The sequence below is a fragment of the Tympanuchus pallidicinctus genome, unplaced genomic scaffold (genome assembly GCF_026119805.1).
Source record: "Tympanuchus pallidicinctus isolate F22 unplaced genomic scaffold, pur_lepc_1.0 scaffold9, whole genome shotgun sequence".
In the NCBI taxonomy this organism is placed as follows: Eukaryota; Metazoa; Chordata; class Aves; order Galliformes; family Phasianidae; genus Tympanuchus; species Tympanuchus pallidicinctus.
This window is the reverse complement of record NW_026294813.1, coordinates 10156296-10181714: the sequence shown is the minus strand read 5'-3', so window position 1 is coordinate 10181714 and position 25419 is coordinate 10156296. Positions and strand designations below refer to the sequence as shown.

General features: G+C 38.2%; 1 protein-coding gene across 6 annotated transcripts in view; it reads left to right on the top strand.

Annotated features, from left to right (window-relative positions):
- GHR (growth hormone receptor) overlaps positions 1–18376 on the top strand; it is a 131328-nt gene extending 112952 nt beyond the window's left edge. For all 6 annotated transcript variants that reach the window (XM_052670361.1, XM_052670356.1, XM_052670359.1 and 3 more), the window contains 7 exons: positions 3176–3296; positions 6221–6381; positions 7423–7601; positions 10804–10975; positions 13061–13151; positions 15231–15300; positions 15580–18376. In XM_052670361.1, coding sequence (XP_052526321.1) covers positions 3289–3296; positions 6221–6381; positions 7423–7601; positions 10804–10975; positions 13061–13151; positions 15231–15300; positions 15580–16542 — 1644 coding nt within the window. In that variant the 5' untranslated portion in view covers positions 3176–3288 and the 3' untranslated portion in view covers positions 16543–18376. The remainder of the gene's footprint in view (positions 1–3175; positions 3297–6220; positions 6382–7422; positions 7602–10803; positions 10976–13060; positions 13152–15230; positions 15301–15579) is intronic.
- The last annotated feature ends 7043 nt before the right edge of the window (positions 18377–25419 follow it).

Genomic DNA, 25419 nt, shown 5'->3' with positions numbered 1-25419 from the left:
ACCATGGCTAATCTGCGGCCGCAGCAGAAAGGAAGCAAAACACAAAAAGATCCTACTCTTTTTTATTTACAGCACAGTTGTGGCAGTTGAACATTTTGGCTGGGCAAGACTAGATCTCCTCTACCAGAACCAGCATGGCAGAAACCACAGATTTGCTAGGTTTTTTCCTTGTTTCCTGCTGCTGAATCTGCATCCTTAGCCAAGCCATTATCTGGGATGAAATGAGCGTTTTTTATTCATTTGTTGCCGTTGTGCCTAAATGCATTCAACTGAGCTATTGTATTCATTTATCAGAGTCTGGTACGGTTTGTCCGGGCGATAGAGCTCACACAGGGTCCTGTACAATGTCGATAATTACCTCCTGTAGCAAACAAGAAGTTGGGAAGATGCACCCCAAGAGTGCCAAGCATTCTACAAGTCAGCATGACAAGGTTTCCTCCCGTCAGGCACAAAAGCCTGTGGTTTTGAAGGCTGGAATCCTGACACAGAATCTGGAAACAACTGATTAGATAACAATTTTTGTTAGAAATTGATCTGGTCATTAAAAAAGTAAAAATATGAACTGCAAATCGGTAAAAACCAGGAGTATATGTATCCCAGATAAATCTGTTCCATGCAGAGAAATTCTCATGCAAGTTAAAGGAACACCTGTGTGATGAAATAGTGAGTCCTGTCGTAAGGGAGAAGAGAAGAAAATGGGGTCTTAGGAATGCATTCCTCTCAAGCTAGAGTGTAAGACAACACATCTTAATCAGCATTCTGTGTGCATTGCTGTTCTCTCCATCATAACTGATTGCACTTCTGGCTGCATTCTTATCAGTTTTTCTAGAACAGTTTGTATGTCTCATAGTCCTTAATTTATTTTCCGTATAAAGTGGTGAAGTTTTATTCCATTCAATTCCTTTGGCCATGTAAAGAAGTGACTGTGTGACTTCTACCCCTGGAGTTGAGGACGTGGTCTGTGCGAGCTTTAAATATGATATGTCCCAGCCTTAAATACAGCGCAGGCATCAACAGAAATATCCTAACTTAGGAGGGTTTTCCAGTATATCATTTTCTGTTTCAGTGAAACTAGCTATATTTGTTCTTGATTCACATAGCTGAGGATAGAAACAGGAAAAACTATAGCATGTCCTTCATTACCACACTCGGTTATAGAAGAAGAGAGAGACCTGAGACATGCTGATTATAGGTATCCTGCGAATGAGGCAATTTTGCTCATGTCCTTGAAGTAGAGGCACAAAATTTTATTTTTCTTTGCTTTGTTTTTAAATAATTAAATGAGTTTTAATAATTAAATTAAAAGAAAGTTCAAGCTTGAAAGAGGAAACTATGATACACAGAAAAAATACATATATAATACTCTTGAATCTTTTATTCTGTTTTGTTTTCAATCTATGTTATAATAGTTTACAGTGTTACAGTCATGTGTTAATGATGATTTCTGCCAGATGAGAATTGTCTGGTGAATGATGCAAAGTTTTCTATAAATTCAGGTCAAGGTCAACCAAAACCGTGTTGGGATTTAGGCAGAAGCCACCAACTACTGAATACCATAACAAAACCAAGTCCCATAGCCAAAATATTTCATTTCGGCATTTTATGAAAAAGAACAGTTTGACTTCTTTCCTTTTGCTGCAACATTTCATTTGAAAATGTGTTTCAATTTAAAAAATGAAATTTCTTTGAAGTTCAGAAAAATTGAACGTGCTGTTTAAATCTTTGTCATTAGAAAAGCAGCTATTTTAGGCTGGTAAGAAGAATTTAAAATATTTGGTGGGGGCATAGGTCACAAAGCTTATCAAACCTCTTATTTACACAAAGGTGTTCAGTCCTTGTTCAATGTCCAAAGTGTAAAATGAGGCAATACTGCATAGTGACCAAAACAGAAAAACATCTAATATTCATGTATTAGTTACTGCTTATGTCAGTGCTTGTCATTGCAGAATGTAGAGGAGAGGACACAACTTGAACCAATAAGGCTAAGAAATACAAATTACTTTGGTGTTCTGTAAGCGTTTCTGTCTCGACTGTAAATAAAGCAGTCAGCAGACAGGAGGGTCACAGAATGCCCGTGCGCAGGGAGAAACGTCTGATGCTTGGGGGTGTCTGTACCTTAATACTTTTTTGAAAATTTGAGTTTAAGTAAGTTTCACCAAGTATTTTCAGTTGCAGTGCTGCAAAAATACTTGTGAAAGGCTTTGCAGGTGGAATCCAGTAGTGTTGTGTTGTTCATGGCCAGGGATCATTTCATCAGTCATAAACACCTGATAATGTCCAAATTTTGGGTGCGTAATGGAGAAATTTTCTTTGACAGATGATTGTATTTCACAGATAGTGAAGACAGATAAGCACTTCCATTTGCTGTGATCCCTTTTTGGAAAGCTTCCTAGGCCAAGTAGGAAATGGTGGCATTTTGGAATGACTGCTTGATTAGACCCTTAAAAATTAGGAAGAAGTTACATGCTTACTTTGAAAGCAGTGAATCATATGCACAACTTTTGTTTCTATTTTTCTCATAAGGCTGACAAGGCTGAGCAATTGGACCAGTCATTTCTTGGATCTGCATAATTTCAGCTTTGAAAAATAATGGAAATTATGAATATTGAAGCAGCATGTGGTAGAACAGGCATATGCTTGTGAGCTGTCCTCATCTCTGTCAGACTAAGGCTATAACTGCACAATGAGAAATACACAAACCTGAACTCAGTTCAAGGTGGCAACTCTAGTGGTAGCAATACAGGCCCTGTCACACTGATGAACTGCTCAGCTGAGCAAATCTAGTGCTTTGGTTAGTCTAGCGCCGAGCTCTGCAGTACCACACTTCCCTTAAAACAGAGCTTTTCTTTGGAAGGGCAGGAGTAATGCAGGTGTATCTATACTGAACTACAGCTCTAGCATTGGCATACCTCCACTCTGGGTAGCAGACCATGGCACTAACATCTCCATTCTCACAAAAGGAAGCTGGATCCATCTTTGAAATTTGGCCTTTCACAGATGTAGACATCTAGATATCTGCATGTAAGCAGAATTTATAGCTTGCCTCATTGCTCGTAAATCGGAAGGAAAGCTAATTATGTATAAAAAGTGCTTCATTTTAACATCATATTGGTCCAGTTTATTCCAGGATTCCTTTAATTTATCCGATTCTGTCTTCTGCCATTTTCCTTGATAGATCTTCTGCAGTGGCCACAAATCAGCAAGTGCAGATCACCTGAGCTGGAGACATTTTCATGTTATTGGACTGATGGAAACCTCACTACTTCAGGAACAATACAACTGTTGTATATGAAAAGGTATGAAAAGGTGTATGTTGTATATGAAAACAGTGGAAGAGGGAGGAAAAGAATGGGAATGCATTCTTATTCTAACCTACTTATACGCAGATTGCTCCAAAAGTAATGCCTCCTACTTATTTGCCTGGAAACTACAGCAGCTACAAAAAGTGCAGTAATGCTATTTGGTGAAACAAATTTGCAGCTACACAACAGTCCTTTTCAGCATAGTCATCACTGTTAGCTCTGCAATTTTGCAAGCAGTGAGCAAGAACATGTATGCTACACTCATAAAAATCTGCACCAGCCTAGAAGAACACTGTTGCTGTTGCCACTGCTGAAACACACAGCCCACCACCTTGCTGCGCTCACATCCACTGTTTGGTCTATACAAACATTCAGCAAGCATCAGTGAATGTCAGTGGGTGCCATTTTTTTCCAGGGGAGGAATTCAGTGTCACACCTTTTCTTCACACGCACTTTCATGTCGGATGCCATTGTGTCAGACTGCCACTCTGCTGCCGTTTGTCACACAGCAACAAAACGTATGGGATACTCGTGGGAAGGTTCAGCCTCTACTGCCATACCCCTACATCCATCCCTGGTGTTCTGGGGCAACATAATGAGGCATTACTTTCAGAGCAGACCTCATGTCTGCCTGTTAACTCATTGTTGCTAATTTTTCACTATGATACAAACAATAATGTATTGAAGGGCACAAAGCTGTGTCTTAAGTGCGTATTTTTGAATTTTTTTTTAATTATCAAATTTTTTGCAATCATGAACTTTACATGGGAATTAAGTAAGAAAACATTCTTACCAAATGTAGGTCTTGGTTTCAGAATCTGAAATTGAACTCTGTATGTGTTGGGAACGGAGTTTCTAGTAGGGAACCTCAGTTTGCCTCCTAACAATTTAACATGTAGCTGTGATATTCGTTATGTCTGTGTATTGAAGAAGAATTTGTATACAAGCTCTTTTCAGTTTTTATTAAAGTTGTATAAAACCCTCATTGGCCATCTGCTAAACTAAAGTCTGAGTGTGCAGATCTTCCTAAAAACCATGCTTTGAGACTGGGGATTATGTTTCACAGAGTTCTGTTTAGTTCAGTTTTACATTCCACTGAAGTTTTTATAAATTTCTGCTTGCTAAAATGATTAGCCAGAAAAAGGACATACTCATTACCAGTAATGGCTAATTGGGAAACAAAAGCCTTTTTATTCACAGGAACAGAAGGATGTGTGATTCTCTTCCATCTAATGTACTGGTTTTCAACCTTTCTGATTTACAGAAACTTCCTGCACATGATAATAAATTTGCTCAGGAAACAAGCTTAACAGCAAGGCTTGTTTTCTTCCTTGCCTTTCTAAGACCTAGAAATACAGGCATCCAAATCAAAAACATTGCTAAAGTGTAAGTGTTGAGGTGACAACATCAATGGCGTGCACAAAGATGGTGCAAACTTTAAAAATTTAAACTCAGTTCCACATAGGTTGAAAAGATGTGTATTTCATGTATTGCCTCAAAAATTAGTATTCTACAATGAAAGATGTGAACAGAAAAATCATATTAGAAGTATTTCTGTGTCAATGTGCAAGCAATATTTAAGGCTCAGGATTGAACTATATCAAGTAACTTAACATGAGCTTAACATGAGCCATAGCATCTGAAGTGTCTGACCTTTATCAAGTCCTGGCTTTGGCAGAGCTACAGCATTTCCTTTAGAGAAGTGTCTGGTCTCATCAGCTAAGCACAAGGCTCTTGCCTAGTGGCACAAACGCTTCCCTTCCGCTTATGCATCATCTGTCTTTTTTACGTCTTAAAGACCCACTCCAGCACTGAGGGATGCAATTGGAATAATTATTTAAGTCTAAACCTTCTGTACAGTATGAACAACTCTTAGTAAGGAAGAGCATTTACATTACACCTTTAACAAACCGAGACTGTAATTTATTAAAAGTTCCCTATTCAGTCTGTATTTGGGCTGAGAGGTAGTTGAGAGAAAGATCAGGAATGGCATCTGTTCACTCTGAGATATTTCAGAAGCAATGCATAAAAATCTTTCACTTTTGTTGTAGAATATTTCTAGTAAACTGGTTGTTCTCATTTTGCTTTAACTGAAGGATTTCTATAGTTTGGACCTTCTGGTTCATTTCAGCTTGGTCTTACGAGACTGACACTACAAAATACATAACAACTCTTAGTCTGAGAATTCACATCACTTCCTATCTGCTAGTTTCTCTTCTTATTAAGAGATTAAACAAAACATACAAAAGCATGAGACATCTCCTACTACAGTTCTTTTATTTACAAAGTGCACTCATGAATGTTTGAACAAAAGAGTGGAAAAAGGTAGTTTTATTGCTAGTACTTCCAGCGTTTTAGAAGTTGTTTATCCCAAGTAAGATAGCTTTTTCTCTGTATTTCTTCTCTTTTCTTTCACATCTTGCTGATATGGGTTGTTTTGTGTCAGCATTTGCCCTCAGACACTTTCCCATGTGAGTGTTAGGTGTCCCAATGCCTACATTCCCATCGTGGTCACCAGCAGAAGTCCACTGCCCATAGTTTTGCAAGTGGTGCAGCGCTGATCTGCCTTGCAGTCTGGCTTTCAAGTTTTGGATCTCATCATACAGATAGGTGCCTTATTGCAATTGATTTTGCCTGAAGAACAGTAACGTAAATGCATGTTAAATGACTCTCTGACTGTTCTTTCAGAAATGTCATCCAACACATAGAAATGCCACTAGCAGTACATGAAATATTTATGTAGGTTGGCTGCATAGTGGTTTGACTTCATTGTAAATCACAGGAAATACTGACACATTTTCTTACTTCTGTAGGAGATATGACTTATCAACTGCACGTCTTCTAACATCTGCAATTTATACTTTGTAAAATCCATAAATCTCTCTCTCACGTATCTCATGATCTTGTTGTCATTCTAGGAATGATGAAGACTGGAAAGAATGCCCTGATTATATCACTGCAGGAGAAAATAGCTGTTACTTCAACACATCCTACACCTCGATTTGGATACCGTATTGTGTTAAGCTTGCCAATAAAGATGAAGTATTCGATGAAAAATGTTTCAGTGTTGATGAAATAGGTACCCTTCCATTATGCATTTTATCTCTGTAGTTTTTTAGTGCAATAGGTGTGATTCTGTAAGCTTTCATACTATATTTGAATTCTCCCCCTGAGAACAGTTTCTAAAAAATAATATATGTAGGAGGCAATTTGAATTTATAAAATATGTAAAGTGATCTACATCTAGGTAATATTGCCACTGTTGAGAGCAATCCAAAAGGATGAAAGCAAATATGTCATTTCTCTTTACGAATACCAATGCTCTCAAGTATGTGCGTCAGTGTTTGCCTTTGCTGTCATTCTGATTCCTTTCTAGGGAATGCTGTATACCTTTGGTCACTGTGATCAAGGATGGTGCTAACGTCTTGATTCTGCAAGATTCTGGAGCCCAACAGATTTTTGTTCCTGAACCAAATAGATTTTTATTCCCGAATCAAAACATCTGCAGAGTCAGGATGTTTAGCATTTCTAGGTTAGATCTTATATTTAGTGCAGTATGAATTGTGACTGGGATTTCCAGACATTTTTGCTGGTGCATATCAGTGGTGTATGCACATGCAATTAAGACTGTATTCCCACAAGTGACAAGAGCGTACCCACTGTGCCCTTTTGTTCAGCTGAGCAACATCAGAATTACTTTTCAGATACTGATTTTCAGTGTATTTCTAAATTATTTCTGAGGTTGTTACCAAATATTTGTATTCTGTGTGACTTCAATTACTGTTTTATTTGTCAAGAGAACTCACTATAAATTCTGATGGAAAGTTGTTTAGTCTCAGTGTTTTATAAGCCACTCTTGGAAATCATCATTAAATATGTAATACATCGCTAGTCTTCTTTATTAACTATTTATGAGATTTATGCAGAGCACGTCTGCTGGTGGTGGCTAGCTACCTTCTTGTCTCCAGACATCTAGTGATTTTGTCATTGACACTCATAGGTTCAGATTTTAATCAGCAAATGTGCGGTTAATGTGCTTTTTTTAGTCTTGAAATAATGTAGCTGTGTATAGTAAGAATGGTCATTTTGATTTGAAAACTGGTTTACTCTGTTTAAACAGTACTACCTGATCCCCCAGTGCATCTTAACTGGACTCTGCTAAATACTAGTCAAACTGGGATCCATGGGGATATTCAAGTACGATGGGATCCACCACCAACAGCAGATGTTCAGAAAGGATGGATTACTCTGGAGTATGAATTGCAGTACAAAGAAGTTAATGAGACAAAATGGAAGGAGGTATGGAGGAAATATTTACTATGCAGTAGTCATAGTCCAGTGCAGGCTTGTCGTGTCCCTACCCCATTTGTCCCATTTTGGAAAGCTACAGTATTGTGAATAATGCTAATTAGATGATGCCTTAAATTTTAAACAATAAACACATATTCTTACGAAATTTTCTGGCAGACATTTTAACTTTATATATCAAGATAGCTGGCATACAAGTAAGATAATGAAACCCTGAAATCCCTTATGTGTTATATTACAAAGTGTAGCAGTGATCAAATATATGAAGGTTTTCAAGGATAAAATGTTTCTCTGTTGCTTTTCCTAAGCCTCAGCTATTTGAAAAAGTACGCAGTATTTTCAGTACGTGGAACAGGAATCTTGTATTTGGAAAATGTCATTATGTCTGTCCAGATTCTGCAGTGTTGTAATAGTTTTAAATATTGTTTTAATGCATTTTTAAAAAGATTGAATTATGATTTAAAATTGGATCAATAAGCTAATAAAATCAAGGCATTGATAAAACATATCAATTTCAAACAAGACAGAAATGTATAATTTGTGAATGTATAGGTAGTCCATGAAAGCATGAGGTGTTTACTTCTTGAATCTTTTCCATTTTATTCTAAAAATCACTAACTTTTCATGGAGTTTTCCTGTTATGGGGGAAATAATTCTACCCAGCTTACCTGAATGTATATAAAGACCTACTGCCAGGATTCTACAAAGAATAATTGCATGTGTAGACTTTTTTCTGAATACCTGACCAATGTAATGTCTTCTCAGAGCACAACTCTTTCTTTATTCTCTTACTAGAATGAATTGAGATAAATGACAGAAGGAAAGCAGGTAATACTGCTGAGAATTTGTCTTAATCTCCAAAAGGCAGGTTTACCAGCTGAAACATAGCTAAGACTACTGGGCTCCTTCTCTCCTCTGATCCTTCTTAATATTATGTTTTTCTGTGTCCCCTTGTTGGTAAAAGACCAACAGGCCCTATATTGTCTGTAACTTTTTTCAAATACTTGCCTGAATTTATTTCTATATTTGTCTAAGCTATGTATTCTGTATTATCTTTACATTTTAAATGACTTAGACTAACTTTTGCCATAAATTCTTAACGTGAAAATCTGCCACCTTCTTAAAAGATTTGCAAAAGCAGGTGGCAATACAGAAACCTCTTTAAAAATGCAATTTGTATTTTTTTTTATAATCCATAAGGTATCAATCATATGAATCTCCTTCTAAACCTTTGTTCTTGCTCCAGTACCGTTAGTAATTCCAGTATGCCTTGGGACTGATTCTCCCCAGGACAGCAAAGCTTGAAGTTCAGTGTTTGTTCTTGCAGAAAACAGATACTCCTGTATTTGCCTAAAGAAAAAAGGGTTTATGCACTGGAGCTGTATTTATTGTGTTACTGCACCTTTCGTTTTAAAAACCATAAACATGGCATTGAGCCCCTATTAATTGGAATACAAAAGCCAAATTTGTGAACAGAATCTTGACCCGAATAGCAAAATTCCTACTGACCGCAGGGGAGTAGCAGTTTCTCCCTGTGCATTCTTTCCTACAAATACCTTCTAAAATGAGTGTTGAAACAGAAAGGAAGGGATGTCCACTTATGCTTTGATTAAATTACTAGTTTTGTACACAGAAGATAATCTTGGAGTGCACAGATACATCATAATGATGGATAACTCTGATGCAAGAAAGTAACATAGAAAAGAATTTTCCATGCTTAAATTCTATTAAATTCTCTTTGCTGAGCCTTGCAATTTTTGTGTAGGTTTCGGGATTAGCCTGATTGCTTTTTCTCATACACCATTCAATTTTTCACCTGTCTTGCATTTTCAGGTCACATCAGTTACACAGCCACAGTAATTCTACTTGATGTTCTTGAGCTCTTTGTGCTGGCTTGCATGCTGCCTTTTCCAACTGCTGCTATTATCTGGGGTACATAAAGTTTAGTGTGGGCAGCATCCCTTTCTCAAGAATCTGTATTAAGTGTTCCAGAAAAAATAATTTATCTACAGTGAAATTGAGTGTGCTATTTTCTATGGCTTCTTTGCAGAAAATAAGTAAAGTAGAATAGTATCATATTCCCTTCTCCATGCTTTCCAGTTGGGTTGTCTTCCATTATTAGCAGAAAAAAAGTGATCTATCTGTGGTCATCACTTCCTCATCCAAAATCTGACTGGTCATCTCTGGGAACACTTGCATCTAGAGGCATCAAGGATGACAGTACTCCACAGATCATGTCTAACAACAGAATGTGTTTTGAGTGTAGATTGTGCAGCAGTGGTGATATTTGGAAGGTATTGATGATGCTTCTTTGAAGTTTCCAGTGGCTGTTGTTTTTTATTCTTACCCCCACAGAAGTAGTGTTTTAATTCTTACCCTCACAGAGGTAAATTTACTGAAGTAAATATAGAATATATTATCTGCCACATGAATTTCTATTTTGTGCATATTTTCCTTATTTTTTTAGATTTTCTATACTTTCTGTACTCCTACTATAAAGTCAGAGCTAAAATGCATGTTTTTATACGAGGAGGAGGGGGAAAGAATGGCGATCCTGTGTATTAAGACCTCCAGTATGATTTCCTACATTGTTTGATACACAGCAGCAAGAATGTTGCATCTAATGCAGGCATTTTAAGGCCTACAATGTGATACCAGCTCTACCAGACTCTTTTTGCATTTTCTCATTTTATATATCCTTGAAGATTTTGAGAACTATGCAACCTTTGCAAAATAATTAGATTTGTTAGATGCAATAAATTTGTTTTTTAAGCCTGTAAATCACTTTTCTTCGTAAAATTAATTATTCAGGGGGAATCACAGTTACTTTAAGGGTCCCATGTTATTTTAGCAAGTTTTTTAGCATTGTGGTGTCAATAAGGTTGTATCTTAACAGTAGCAAGAATCTACAGCTAGGTAAAATCAGCGGAGTTAGTCACAGCTGCCTTTCTTCACAGAGTATTTAGAGAGTTTTGATTCTTAGCTTTTCATCTCCTGAAAGTCCAGTGTCTAGCTAGTAAGTCTGAAGTGACTTCAGGCTTCTCTCAGTGTGACTTCTCTCTGAACACTTCTCATTGTGTCCTTAATGTTCCAAGCAGAAAAAAATACCTTTGAATGTTAATTTCTGAAACCAAGAAGCAGTGTAAAATTGTACAACTCCCTCAAATATATCACAGCCTTTCTGTCTTTGCAGTTAGAACCCAGGCTCTCAACAGTGGTTCCACTGTATTCTCTGAAGATGGGACGAGATTATGAGGTCCGAGTCCGATCCAGACAGCGTACCTCCGAAAAGTTTGGGGAGTTCAGCGAAATCCTCTATGTTTCCTTTACTCAAGCAGGCATTGAATTTGTTCATTGTGTTGAAGGTAAATAAGATAAATGCATCAAAATGTTCTTATAACCACTGCCATCTTTTTGCTTTTTTCTCCATTCTTTTGATGTTGTGTGCTTGAATGGGTTGATAAGTTAGCCTACCACATGCAAGTCATTTGGTGAGATTAAGAGCATGCAAGTTACACACAGGTTCAGAATTAAATTCAACAACTGTTTCTCAGTTCACTAGAGTGCAAAAGTACAGGTAGCTTTGAGGATCAGAAATAGTATCTGCTCCTACACATGCTATACAGCCTAAAATGGAGACAGATAAACCTCAACTTCCACTGTGCAGGGAGAGCATTCCAGCAGTGAAGCGAGAGCTGTGGTTTCTATCAAATTGTTACACTGTTTTCTAAGTCTGTTATCAGAATGCTGTGCTTTCCTGATCTCCCTGATACAACCAAGGACGGTTTTTTCTATTTCTTTTGTGCTTGTTTTAAAACTGCCGTTAAAAACAGAAGCAGCAATCACTGGGCACTGCATTTTTTCCAACAGAAGAATGAGACAGTGCCTTTTTCTAAACTTTTCACGAGATGAACTCTGCAGTAAATTATCTTAAACTGCTTAACTTCATTTTGTGAAGCATCAGTGGAAATACAACCAACCTATAACTGTTGTCTTTCACAGTCTTGCCAGTATCTCATTTTTAGCAGCTTGTATTACCTAGTTTAGCTAGTGTTCTGTCCATATGATTTTGTTAACACAAGTTAGTCTGCACTGTGTGTGTCTGCATATGAACAAAAAATACCATGAAAATCCAAGGCCGAGTAGTTTGCTTCATTCACTACAACCCACAATCTGCAGATGGACTCATATCTGTACTTATAGAGCAGCAACGAATTATTTGAAGGTCAGTTCTCCTCCATCTGCAGAATTGCTGGATTGTGACACAAGCTGGAAGTTCAGAGAGGAAAACTGAGGAAGTATAGAATGACAGAATATTATGTTCCTTGTTTTGTGTTTCACCTGTAGGAATGCATACTTGACGTTTTTGGTGTGAAGTGCTTAAATTCACATGTAGTAAATTCACATGTAGTATTCTAATTTTTTTAAGCAGCTGGATTCTGGTCTCACTGATGTTAGAAGTTTCTGGTTCTACATTAGAACAGGGACCTGACTAACAGAGAAATAACCATATAGAACTTCAAGTAGTCATGTTTGAAAATATGAAGTTAACAACTTAAGCTGGGAGCAGATGTCTGAAACTGAAAACTTCTCTTTCCTAGAAGGCCATAAATTTGTGTATAGGCCACTCTACATGGTATAGAATTCTAAAGCTTCCTGCCCAGTATTTTTTGACCCTGAAAGTGAAGTTTGAACATAAAATTTAAAATTGGGAACAAGTGAGAAGAATCTTAGGCTACAGCCAGAATAAATGTCTCTATAGTTTGTACTTTACAGTGTCAGGTTAAATACCACTGAATTTACAATTCAGAATTAGCATTACAGTAAGCAATTGATGTTTTTTAGAAGATAAAACATTTCATTTATCAGCATTGTTCCTCATCCCTGCCAAATCACTTTTATCAGGCCTGAAATTCTATGTAGCTGCCTGCAAGGTCAAAAACTTTTTTTTTTTTTTTTTTGGCAATTGGTACAGCTCACAACATAATGTTCTGCCTTCAGAAAAAGTGGCATCATCCTTTTTGATGCCACTGTAGTTCCCATGATTTAGCAGAGTTACACACTGTTAATAAGGTCCTCTCTGCTTGGGCTAACAGAAGCAGTAACATGAACTACAAAGGGGTCTACTTGGTAGCATGCTCCCAGCTGACAGAATTTTCCTCCAGTCTGCTTTTGCTGTATATATTGCCTGTGCTATGATCTTGCTCATGTCAAACAGCTCAGACTCTTTTTGCAAGCAGTCTCAGTGGACTCACAAATGCAGCATGGAAACTATTGATATCAGAATGTTTTTATTTCTTCTTGCTACAGAACTTTCACGTTTATCTAACCAAAAATGTTCCTATCAGCTTTTCTGACTTTGGAATTCTCAGGTGACTGCAGAGAAGGTGTAAGTTGAACATGCAACAGGGATTCAGATTCTTGCTAATGTTTCTGTTCTCTGTTTCCAGAAATCGAGTTTCCCTGGTTCTTAGTAGTTGCCTTCGGAGTTTGTGGGCTGGCCATAACAGCGATCTTAATCCTGCTGTCTAAACAGCCAAGGTACAGAGGTTTATCTGTCGTATTTCATTTATTTGTAGTTTAAGAAAAGGGTGCTTCAATGAGGGGCCAGACACTATTTTGATAATCACTGTCCACCTGCTCAGGCTACATGGATGCTGGCACATGTGCGTACAGGGCTTTGAGCAGGAGTCTTGGATTGCAGAGCGCTTTATAATACGGTGTTTACTTAGTGTACGTAGACTTTGAAGGCAATTGGTATATTTTTAGTTCATTCAGATTCTGTGAACAGTATTTTTTACACACTTCTCAAAAGTTTCACTCAAATTATATATTTGGCTTTGTTCTAAGGGTATTCCAGTATTCTCTGGCTGCTTCACTGAGCCCCGGCAAGAGCTTGAGTCATGGGGTGGTATTTGGCATCTGTGGATAGGCTGTGCCTCCTATAAATAACATGGAAAAAATAAAACAAAACTCAGGATTGTGTCATTCATAAAAATGTCACAATGACATATTTATAAGAATGAGATAGTGGTCTCACAGCAAATTCATTCCCTGAAATATGTGTTCAGGGACAGATTTTGACAGAATTAATTCACTTTAGAGCAACGCTATGGTCTAGCCCCAGTGCACACATACATATTGTCAGTAAGCTTATGTGTACACATTGAAAATTAACACTGAGATATTTTGAGATATTTTACATATCAGGTAAGTACAAGTCACTGAAATGAAAACATGATGGTCCAGCTGGAGCTACCACTGAAAAAATAGGTTAAACAAGCAACACTGCATTTTAGTAGTGCTTTACTTCCAAGAGGCCACTCTCTGCAAGTGCAGAAGCTCTGTGTGTCAGATGGGTACGAGATGTCACGTGTGGGACCAGGAGCTTACTGTTCAGCACACTCAGCAAGGAGTAACTTATTCTCAAAAAATCCCAAGGGCTGAAGCATGACTCTAATCACAGCTCATTCGGTGCTAATAATGGTTGCTGAAGGAGGCATTTATCCAGCGTGTGTCTGTCACGCATTTCTGGACCGATGGGCCTCCACCCTTCAAAGTGGTACATGTGGTGGTGGGAGTGACAGAAGTTCTTGCAGGGAAATGGACTTCTTAGATCTCCAATAATTCAAAATACCCAGGATCCATTTTTTCCTGTATCTAAAAAGATCCCAATTCATTTCTTTTTCAACTTTTGTTTCACAAATTCTGAACCAGGCTCCTTAGGACAGGTGCCATAGGATCAAGCCTTGAGACACACAGGTTGCAGTTATCTGAAGCAATAAAGATGCTTCCTGAACTGTTTCTTGAGTCTGTGAGTGGTTAAATCCTTGGGCTGTGTCATTAGATGGATTAGTTCCCAATCCTGTCAGAATATCTGATTTGTGGACTCAGATTTACCTTCTAAAATAGAGAAGTAATCCAGTATAAAGAAAATGTTGAATTTTCCTTTTGGGATTACAATTTATGTGTTTGCAAAAGAAACAGAGAGGTAAAATGGAAGAGGGCCATAGCTAATTATTAGTTATTTTCTCGGAGAATTTTAAATCCATTTTATGAAGGATTAAAATAATGTCTTGGCAGCGTGAACACATTTAAGCAAGTTCTTTCTCAACAAAGATAAAACCTTCTTATTATATATTAATTTTTGCATCAACAACAGTCTTGCAGACAACAGAATTCTGGCCTAGCCAACTTTATTTTTCTGTTCCCCTGTTTAAATTCATTGGGCTCATGCAAGAACTACTTTATCCCTTGGAGAAAAAAAAAAAAAAAAAAAACCTTTGGGAAAACATAAGAAGGGAAACAATTGGCAATGCTCTAGGAGTTTATTCTCCTTATATAAAGCATTAAAACAACTGAATGGAGTCAGAGTGGACTTCAGCATAAATTTACGTGATTCCAACAAGGCAGGCTACAAAAAACTGGGGTTTGTTTTGTTTTGCTTTAGTTTGAAATGTGTGAAAAAAATTTTCTTTTCCTTAGCACAATTTTAAGCTGAATCTTCAAACATTTCAATTTTGAAGCAAAGAAGTCTAAGTGCGACATAAAGCTTTCTTTTTTGTAGCCTCCTCAAAAAGGACTGCTGTAAATTAAAAACAATCATTTATTTTTTTCCAGGCTAAAAATGCTGATTTTTCCTCCTGTGCCAGTTCCAAAGATTAAAGGGATTGACCCAGATCTCTTGAAGGTAATGTTGCATTCTGATATGTATAGTAGGAATCACTGTAGTAGTGGCAGGCTACAACTGCTATCAAAGACAGAACAATTTTCTATGAAGAAATTACATCTTCTAGCAATGTGTGGGGAGATGCAATAGAACAACTTTTCATAAAATATGAAAATAACAAAAAAAACCTTCTTGTAATTATTATATTAGCTCCAGTTAGCTTTCCGTAAGTTTGCATTAATAGAAGCACAAATATTTTTATTCTTTCTTATACAACATCCGTTTTTTCTTGTTTTATAGAAAGGAAAGCTAGACGAAGTGAACTCCATCTTAGCCAGCCATGACAACTACAAGACACAGCTATACAATGATGACTTGTGGGTTGAGTTTATTGAATTAGACATAGATGACTCCGATGAAAAGAACAGAGTCTCAGATACTGACAGGCTCCTGAGCGATGATCATCTGAAATCACACAGTTGCTTGGGAGCAAAGGATGATGATTCTGGACGTGCCAGTTGTTGTGAACCAGATATTCCAGAGACAGACTTCAGTGCAAGCGACACATGTGATGCCATCTCTGACATTGATCAGTTCAAGAAGGTAACAGAAAAGGAAGGGGATCTCTTGTGCCTTCATAGGAAAGATGATGATGAGGCACTTCGAAGTCTTGCCAACACAGATACCCAACAGCCACCTACTAGTACTCAGTCTGAAAGCAGAGAGTCATGGCCTCCTTTTGCAGAGAGCACTGACTCAGCTAGTCCATCAGTCCAAACTCAGCTAAGTAACCAGAATTCTCTGACAAACACTGACTTCTATGCTCAAGTGAGTGATATTACTCCAGCTGGAAGTGTTGTACTTTCTCCAGGGCAGAAATCCAAGGTAGGGAGAGCGCAATGCGAAGGCTGCACAGAACAAAACTTCACCATGGACAATACCTATTTCTGCGAGGCAGATGTGAAAAAATGTATTGCTGTGATTTCCCAGGAAGAGGATGAGCCGCGTGTTCAGGAGCAAAGCTGTAATGAGGACACTTACTTCACCACAGAAAGCCTTACCACTACTGGTATCAGTCTTGGAGCTTCAATGGCAGAAACCCCAAGTATGGAAATGCCTGTCCCAGACTACACTTCTATTCATATAGTTCACTCTCCACAAGGCCTTGTGCTCAATGCAACTGCACTGCCTGTGCCAGAGAAAGAATTTAACATGTCTTGCGGCTATGTGAGCACAGACCAGCTGAACAAAATCATGCCGTAGCAATTCTTTGACTAGATGTGTGCAGTATTTCACAGCAGAGGGTCAGCTTGGGCTTGTGTGCTGAAACCAAAATGAAGTCTAAACATTTGTTGTGGTTCTTAAAAGTTTATCTCAAATGTTGAAGCATAAAATATTCATCATAATATTCCTCTTGTTCTGTAAATATAATCTATGAATTTGTCTTGAGACTGCTTAACTAGCCGTGACTGTCTTGTTCTTGTGGGTGTTGATTTTTGTGATACTAAACATTGAAATGACTATGTTTAATGTACAGTAAATCATGCTTTTTGTAAAGCTAAAAATCAGGTCGTCTAAAATCTGAGAATTTAGTAAAATCGTGCAGTTGACAGAGATCTTTCTATCAATAATTGGGAACTGAGCATGAGGGTGAAAAAATCCACAGAAGTAGTTTGAAAAAAGCATCTATTTTGATCCATATAAATTAATAAAATATATTTTAATACTTAGGCACAAAAGCGTAGATGTTTTATATTACACTACATGATGTACTTTAATTACAATGGCCCATCCAAGGAATGTAAGAGCTGCAGTCTTGAAAAAAAGTTTTCTGTTTCATAAAAGTTTTGTTTGCAGCAAAAATTAAAGATAGATTTTACAGAGCCATTTTATACCTCTAAAGAAATCTGTTGAGAAATTTTGAAATATTTTAGGAGCGTAGAGTAATTGATCCTATTGCTTTCTTACGGTAACTAGTATAGAAATAGACATGAAATTTAAAGTTTTGTAGAAAACTTTAAACAATACAAAATATTTGGACAAAAATTTCTGTTATTCATCGAATTCTGGTTAATGATAATATACTTTTTCAAAGCAAGATTTCAGTGACCACAGTATTAAGGAGTATGGAAGTACACTTTCACTGAAAATTTTTGAAAACACATGAATAAGCTCTGGTGATTTAGTAGCATAATCTTTTCATATTTGACCGACTTCTGAAGCCCTCCAATGGACAAAGCTACCACAATAGTTACTAGACTAACACATGAAGTATTGATTAAGAAAATAAGGACTTCAGGATTTGGCCAGCGGTTGATTTTTTAAGCTATAAATAGATTTAAAGTCTTCAATGGAACACAGGAATTTAATACAGTGTTGTTAAAAAGGATTTGTCCTCTTTGCCTACAGTATCTCCTCTGACTGTGCTAGGCAGACTTAGAAAAGAAAGGTTATGAGAAAACCAAAACCAAGTGGGAAAGTTCTCTTTATTTTTAACTATGTAAAGAACTTGACAGAGCTTTGCAATGAGTTTTTATTGCTTCAGAAGATACCTTACTAGACTATAGCTCCATCATAGCAGGGTTCTTCTGATAAAGCAAATGGGGATGTTCATTGCCTTTCTCTGACATGAACAGAAGTGTAAGACGTGCCGTGAATGCAGATCTTGCTCATGATGTCTCCCACTGAACTCACTGATGCTCTCTTTGTGACCAAGGGCTACAGGACTGAGCCCAACTATTGGGTGGGATTTTTACGTTTAGAACGTACTTATGGTAAATGTGCATTAGGTATTCTGCTAATTTGCTGCTATATTTTTCTAACAGCTACATTATTTAGTTTCATATAAAATTTCATAGATGATAGACACTAATGCAAGTAAAGCCTATGTGTGTTTGGAAGAAGTTTCTTACTCTGTTTCTATTGCCAAAAATAGTTAAATACCTCAATCAAACTCAGAATGTTGTTTTGGTACTTTACTGGTCACACAAGCCATTATTCGCCGGTCAGAAGATGTGTCTTTCAGTTTCTATTTAACTTTCCTTATGTCAGTGTTTTGTTTGTTTTCCTCAAAGTTTAATAAATGTACTGTCTTTGATCTGTCCTGACAGAATGTGTTTTATTGCAGATAATTCAGTGATTGTGGAGAACAGAGATTCTGTTAGGAGAAATCGAGTATTTCTTACTGAGTCAAGAAGAATACAGCCTTCCTTTGAACACAAGCTATACCTGCTGGCATTGGTGTTTTCACTTACTGATATTTATTTAGTTAAAAATAGAACGACGTACCTAAATTTGTAGAAGGAGATAGGACATGCTGTGCCCAGCACTGGCCCAGACTGTGTTACTAATTCAGCAGACCTTTGGCTGGCGCAGCCTGTAGCAGATAAATAAACCACATTAGTTTGAGATTCACACCTACAATTCAATCCACAAATCAGGTTCTGACAGTCCTCAGTACTTTCTTATAATTATACTTTAAACCTATCAGTAAATGAACTCTGAAATGTCAGAAATACAATCTAGTCTGTCTATTAAAAATGTCATACCTCGGATGTTTCCTAGTGTGCACCTTGGTCTTTTATTACTGCCTGTGTTCTCTATACATGGTAGAGAGGGAGCTTTTGGAATCCAGCTGGACATGACTAAATCCTTGCCTCCCCAGGCAGTCAGGGTATGATTCAATTCCCCGTACATAGAAGTCCACTGCCACTTCTGGGACTCCAGGAAAAACAGCAACAGGGCTTATGTAAATTCTGCTTCATCTGAAAGCCTGACTGATGATAAATTTGGCGGCTGAATTGATCCTTAGTGGAAGAGAACAGGTTAGGGAATGTAAATGTCTGTTTCAGGTGTGTGTAAGTTACCACTATGGCCAGCAGCCTAAAGAGCTACCTATCTGGTCAGGTTTGGCTTCTGCTTTAGGAGGGTCGGTTGGGACTCTTCAGACCACAGTAGAAGCATGGACATTTTGCAGAAACAAAATTATATTAGTTAATTGAAGTGTCTTAATGCTGAGCTGAATTTCATCTCACCTGGACCCTTTGATGAGAAGGGAAAAGAAAGCTATTTCTGTTTTCTTAGGATTTGTGCTGTTCGTATAAACTCAGTACAAATTAACTGTCCTTATGAGTGAATGTGCTTGCTTGTATCTTCTTGAAGAATTAACCTTCAGAAGGGTTAAGCCTTTTTTAAGTCTCTATAATTGTTCAAGCTCCACTGGGAGTCTGGGGATTCACAGTTGGGGAATCTTAAAGTAAGAAATGGCAATAAGTACAGTAGTTCTCTGCTGCCATAAGGGGAAGTCCGGCTATGACATTTTCGGTTCTTTCAGCAATTGCTTTTAAATTATTTGATCCAACCTGAATATATTCATGGAAGGAGAATATTAAAAGCTATATTCTGTTAATTAGTGAGTTAAACTAATTGAACAAAATTCTGGGTGAACACCACAGAGAATACACAGGACCACATGGCCAAGAGCAAAGGAAGAAGGAACTACAGTGATCTTCCTACAGGAATATTTTTGATCAAAACAGTTTTCTTGAGAAGCTCATCCTTGTGGGCAAGATGAGGGACGGAGGGACGTGCAGCTGAAGGTAGGTGCATTTGCAGGGAAGTAGTGTAACAACCTCTCTTAGTGGCAGCTACCATCCATCAGTTTAAGAGGACTATGGAAAGCTATCTTGAGCTCCTTCCTGTCTCCATCAGCAGCTCAAGTTTAATGACTAACGACTGTCGGCTGTGTGCACAGTGCACTTGTTCTGAAGACAAGTCCAGATGGTGGACTTGCCTATGAACTCTGTGTTTTGTACTGGCAATTTGCTGTTTTCATATGGAACACAATAACCTGTTATTAAGGTACAAGGCACTTGCATAGCAGCCTATTTGTTTGCTTTCACCTTTTCCCTGAAGTGGGGCAAAATTGTATCTGTTTCTGCCTTTTGGTGTCATCAAAAACACACTTCATCGTGAAGGAGTATGATTTTGAATCAGTTTTCTGCATCAAGGTTTCCAAATTACAGTTACAAAAAACTGAATATTTATACAGTTTTTTGTTAAGGCATAATTTTGTGAAAAAACAGCTTACAATTCTCTTGCTTACTACTTGAGTTGAAATGTTTTTCCTAATCCTCTATGCAGGAGGCAAGATCAGTAGGTTAAATAGGTGTGAGGTGTTATATAAGCTTTCACTGTTATTATTAATGATTCACGTTTATGATTGCAGTCTATGTTGGGTGCACTACTGTTGTTCTCAGCTCAGTACCACCTCTTAAGAGCACAGGAATAGAAAAATAACAAAATGTTGGAAGTCCAGTAGATGGCACAGAAGGCTAACTTACTGAGCAGGAACCTCACCTGTAGTTCAGGTGAAAAATGAAAGTATTGCCACTGGAGAGAGAGAGGTCAGGCAGCATGGGAAGCCTAAGGGAACCAGACACCCTGTATAAAGAAGTATCCCACAGGGTGCCGGGTTAACTAACCTGAGAAAAAAAGACAGAAAATGCTTAAAGTGTGGCATTGTTTTTTATTTCCTTTGATTGTTTGTTTTAAATTAAAGAAGCAAAGCAAACTCTGTTTTGGAGAAGGAATACTATAAAAGATTACGATGTCATTACAAGTTTCCTTATTGTAATTGAGAACATCCTTGTTTGCACGTACGGTGCAAATTGGTACCAAATATTTTCCTTAGCCAACTGACTTTTAGAAGATACTACTGGACGTATATTTATATTGGAAATCTCTGTTAAAATCTAATCTAAATGTTCAAAGTCTGTTTTCTTTTGTTATCATTAATTGCACATACAGTCAGTGCTTTAGCAACTCTAGAAATCATGCCAAACAGAAGCGAGATATACCTGAAATCCATTTCCATTATTTGTGCATCACATAACAAATGTCATTATTTACTGAGTAAGCATCTCATCACTTCCTCAACTCAGGGCCATAACAGAAAATGTTCAAAAGAGATGGAAGTGGAAGAATATCAGTGATATTTAAGGCTCTGGCCAAGCAGACCAATAGCCAAAGGAATACAGCAGCGGTAACAAGTTGTAGGTGGAGCTGTATGAGTGGTGCGGATGACAACACTGTTGTCAGTATTTGTAATGAAAAGCAGATGCAGCTATTAAAATCAATGCATCTTGTAAATTAACACAAATGTTTTATAGGTTTTTTTTTTTCCTACAGACTTTTGCAGTTTTTTCACATTATAAGAGTTTTTATGTCCTAATATATGAAATTTATCTCACTAATGTTATATATGCTTACTGAAAATCAGAAATCAGAGGATCCTTCCACATCATGTTGCAAATTATGAGGGAACATAAAATTACTCTCTCCCAGTTGGAAAGAATGGAAGTCTGAAGAAGGCTTATCTTTAGGGAGTAGAATTAAAAGAAAAGTTGAAGAGATGACAGCAATCTACTCTCCACTCACAAATCCTATAAATGAAGCTTCCACTGCAATCATTGCTCCCCTTTTGAGCTTAAGGAAGTGAAATATGTTTGCTAAGAGACACCTCAGGACAATGCACGCCAGGAATCTGATTCCTTGCACTCTTTCTTCAGTAGTAAAACTACCAACATACATTTCATATATTTCTCCTTTCCTGTTTTATATCATAGAACACAGAACGGCATGGGTTGGAAGAGACCTTAATGCCTATGGCATTCCAACCCCTCTGCCATGGACAAGGCTGCCACCCATCAGATCAGGCTGCCCAGGGCCCCATCCAACCTGGCCTTAGTGCCTCCAGGGATGGGGCATCCACAGCTTCTCTGAGCAGTCTGTGCCAGTGCCTCACCACCCTCTGAGTGAAAAATTTCCTCCTAACGTCTGACCTAAATCTCCCCTCCTTTAGTTTTAAGTCTTTCTGTCATGTCCTTTTACTTTCAGAATGTGTAATAAGTGGGTCTCCATCCTGCTTATAAGCTCTCACCAAGTACTGGAAGGCTGTAATGAGGACTCCACAGAGCCCTTTCTTCTGGTGGCTGAAGCAGTCCATCTCTCTCACCTTGTCTTAGTAGTAGAGGTGCTCTAGCCCTCTGATCATCTTTGTGGCTCCACTCTAGACCTGTTCTAAAAGCTCCAAATCTTGTGCTGGGAGCCCCAGACCTGGATGAAGTACTACAGTCACCTCCGCCCTTTGGCCACCCCTCTATTAATGCAGTGAAGGATAGATCTGGGCTGCCAGCACACATGGCTGGCTTCCTTCGAGCTTTACATCCACCAGAACCCCAAGTGCTTTTCCTCAGAATTGCAATCAGTATGTTCCCAGCCTCTACACACACCTGGGATTCTTCAACCCAAGTGCTAAAGACTGCATGTGGCCCTGTTGCATCTCATTAAGTTCTCATGGGCCCACTTTTCAAGTTTGTCCAGGTCCCTTTCAGTGGAATACCTTCCTTCTGTTAGATCAACTATACACCACTCAGCTTAGTGCCATTAGCAAACTTTCTGAGGGTGCAGTCAATCTCATGTCCAGGTCACTGATGAAGATGTTGAATAGCACTGCTTCAAAGACAGACCCTCTGTGGATACTATTCATCACCAATCTCTGCCTGGATTGAGAGCCATTGAACACAATATTGTGTCTCCTCAAGGCTGAGAGGTAGCTTAGCTTCTTCCTTTTCAGGAACTCGAGGCAGAGCTGTCAGTCTGCTCATGTCACTGTGAAATATCACTAATCAATTTCTCTGTCTGAAATCTAAATATTACACTGCCTGATGATTTCCTCACACAACATGGCCACCTGCTCAAAAAGTTCATCAAGTTGGGCACATTTGCACCCGTGACACCTCCCTCTGCCATCAGGCCCTTGAAGGACTTCCAGATTCTGGAGTCCCTCAAAACCAAAGGCCTGGGCAGCTCAGTTGCTCACCAGGAACCCTCTCTGAGTGCATGCATCATCCTGGAAAGGTTGTGGCTCCCCAGCCTGGGTTTCCACCACAGTCTGACAGTTGTGGCAGGTGGTCACCATGTTTGTTTCAATAGAGTGCATCTTCATACTGCTCTCAGAAGGGAGAAAGAGTGGGCTGCCTGCTGGATGCTGGCTGTGCTCCTTCCTGAAGCTTTACAATATTATATCAGAAAGACATGAAGTATAGAACCATACGGAGTTCTGTACTTCCCCATACTAAGAAAGAAATTAAAGTCTCAGATCTATTTCACAGCAGCTATCCCTGTAGCACGTACAGTGCTGCAATCTTGAGTTACAAACAAAAGAAATAGCAACTTTGCCCTTCCAAATGGAAAAATTCTTCAGCAACTGATTCTGTGAGCCAACTAAATGTACTTTCCTTGGAAGAGTAAGGCACAAGTCTGGAAAATTACCAGAGATAGCATGATTCCTTGCAAAACTATGTTATGCAAAGAGTGGGTCCAGCCCTTCAAAAACAGTCTGAGTGCCGAATATTTGCTACCCAGAATTGTCAGAATTGTTATCAGCATTACAAACTCCATCTGTAGTCTAGCAATGTGGGATTCCAAAAGCTAAGTTATTGCCTATGTTTTGGAAATCTCTCATGATTTTTTTGTGTTTTTTTTTTTGTGTTGTTGGGTTTTTTTGTTTTGTTTTGTTTTTGTTTTTTGTTGTTTACAGAATCAGGAAGATTAGCTAATGCCTTGAAGTGCCATGAAAGCTTCTCAGTGAAATTGCTTGAGCCAAATATGTTCTAACGAAAATATGTGAAGCTCTAGAGAAGTATGTAATCCAATGCAATTAGATTTGTTATCACAGTGTACTTAAAAATGCAACATTTTTTTGAAGTGTAGTAGTTATTAGACTCCAAGAGACCAGCCAGTGACCTATTTTATGAAAAGCTCTAGGGGTAAAACATCTGTTGCTTCTGTAGTGTAAATAACAACTGTGTAGTTTCTTCCTGTTAATTAGTTTAATAAACTTTAAAAAAAAAAAAAAAAAGAAAACCATGGTATAAATCAATGCTTTCAGTCCTGCTTGGTTGATGTTTGAGACTTTTAAAACAAAAATATTGTTCTGACAAGCTAAATAACTGTAAAGGTCTCTTAGGCTTTAATGACATATAAGGGGCTTTTTTTCCCTTGGAAACAGCACGTACCAGCCTGTCTGCAGAAAATGCTGGAACATGTTGTCTACCTTCAATCCCACGTGGCTAAATATCTTATTAAACATTATGCTGCAAACAAACATGGGCTATTCCAGACTAAGATTTGCAGACAGCATGATACAGTGAGTTGGATTTCCATCCACAGTCGCAGTCAGTTAGAAAGTTAGCGCAAACTATAGACATTTTTAAGTCAAGCATGTGGAACCACTAACACTAGTGTGTGTTTGTATCTTTTCATCTGACCCCTATGAGTCCTCCTGGAGGCACCTAAATCAAGGCAGTTACAGAGATACGGAATGGTACACACTTTAGAAATTTTTGATTTCCTGTTTACCAGTCATAACGGAACTTGACGGAAAGCACAGAGCTGTGTGAGGGGAGGGTCGAGCTGAGTGTTAGGAAAAGGTTCTGCATTAGAGGGTGGTGGGCACTGGGCCAGGCTCCCTGAGGCAGAGATCACAGCACCAAGCCATTCAAGAAGCATTTGGACATACCTCAGACATAGCACTTGGTCATATCTCAGACATGGTGTTTGGATTTTGTGTAGTCTTGTGCGGAGACAGGATCTGTGATGTATTTGCAAATGGATATTCAGCATCACCTTATTGCAAATATAAGAGACGTCTACAGAGTTAAATTTTTGGATTTCATTCTTCATTGCCTGTCTTCCTGTGAATGTAATCTATAAAGTAAAACAACCTCTAAATATTTAACATTAGAAACAAACTGTACTGTACTGTGTGGTTTACTGTGTTTTAAAATCTCACTACTCAGGACTGGTTTGTTTTTTTTTTTATCTTTATCTTTGTGGTAGTTGTGATTGTGCAACAATAGAAAGTGAATAATAAATTTCATGAAAATTGGTATGTGAAGCAGAGGTGAATTGGAAAGTACAAGTAGCTCTGAGTTCACTGGGAGATGAAGGAATTCCACTTTCCCCATCAATACCTGCCATGATGACACACCTGGAATCCCAAGTGTAATCCACAACTACCAGAGCACAGTAGTTTCTCCACTTGCACCTATCTGAGCTGCAGATCTTCTGTACACA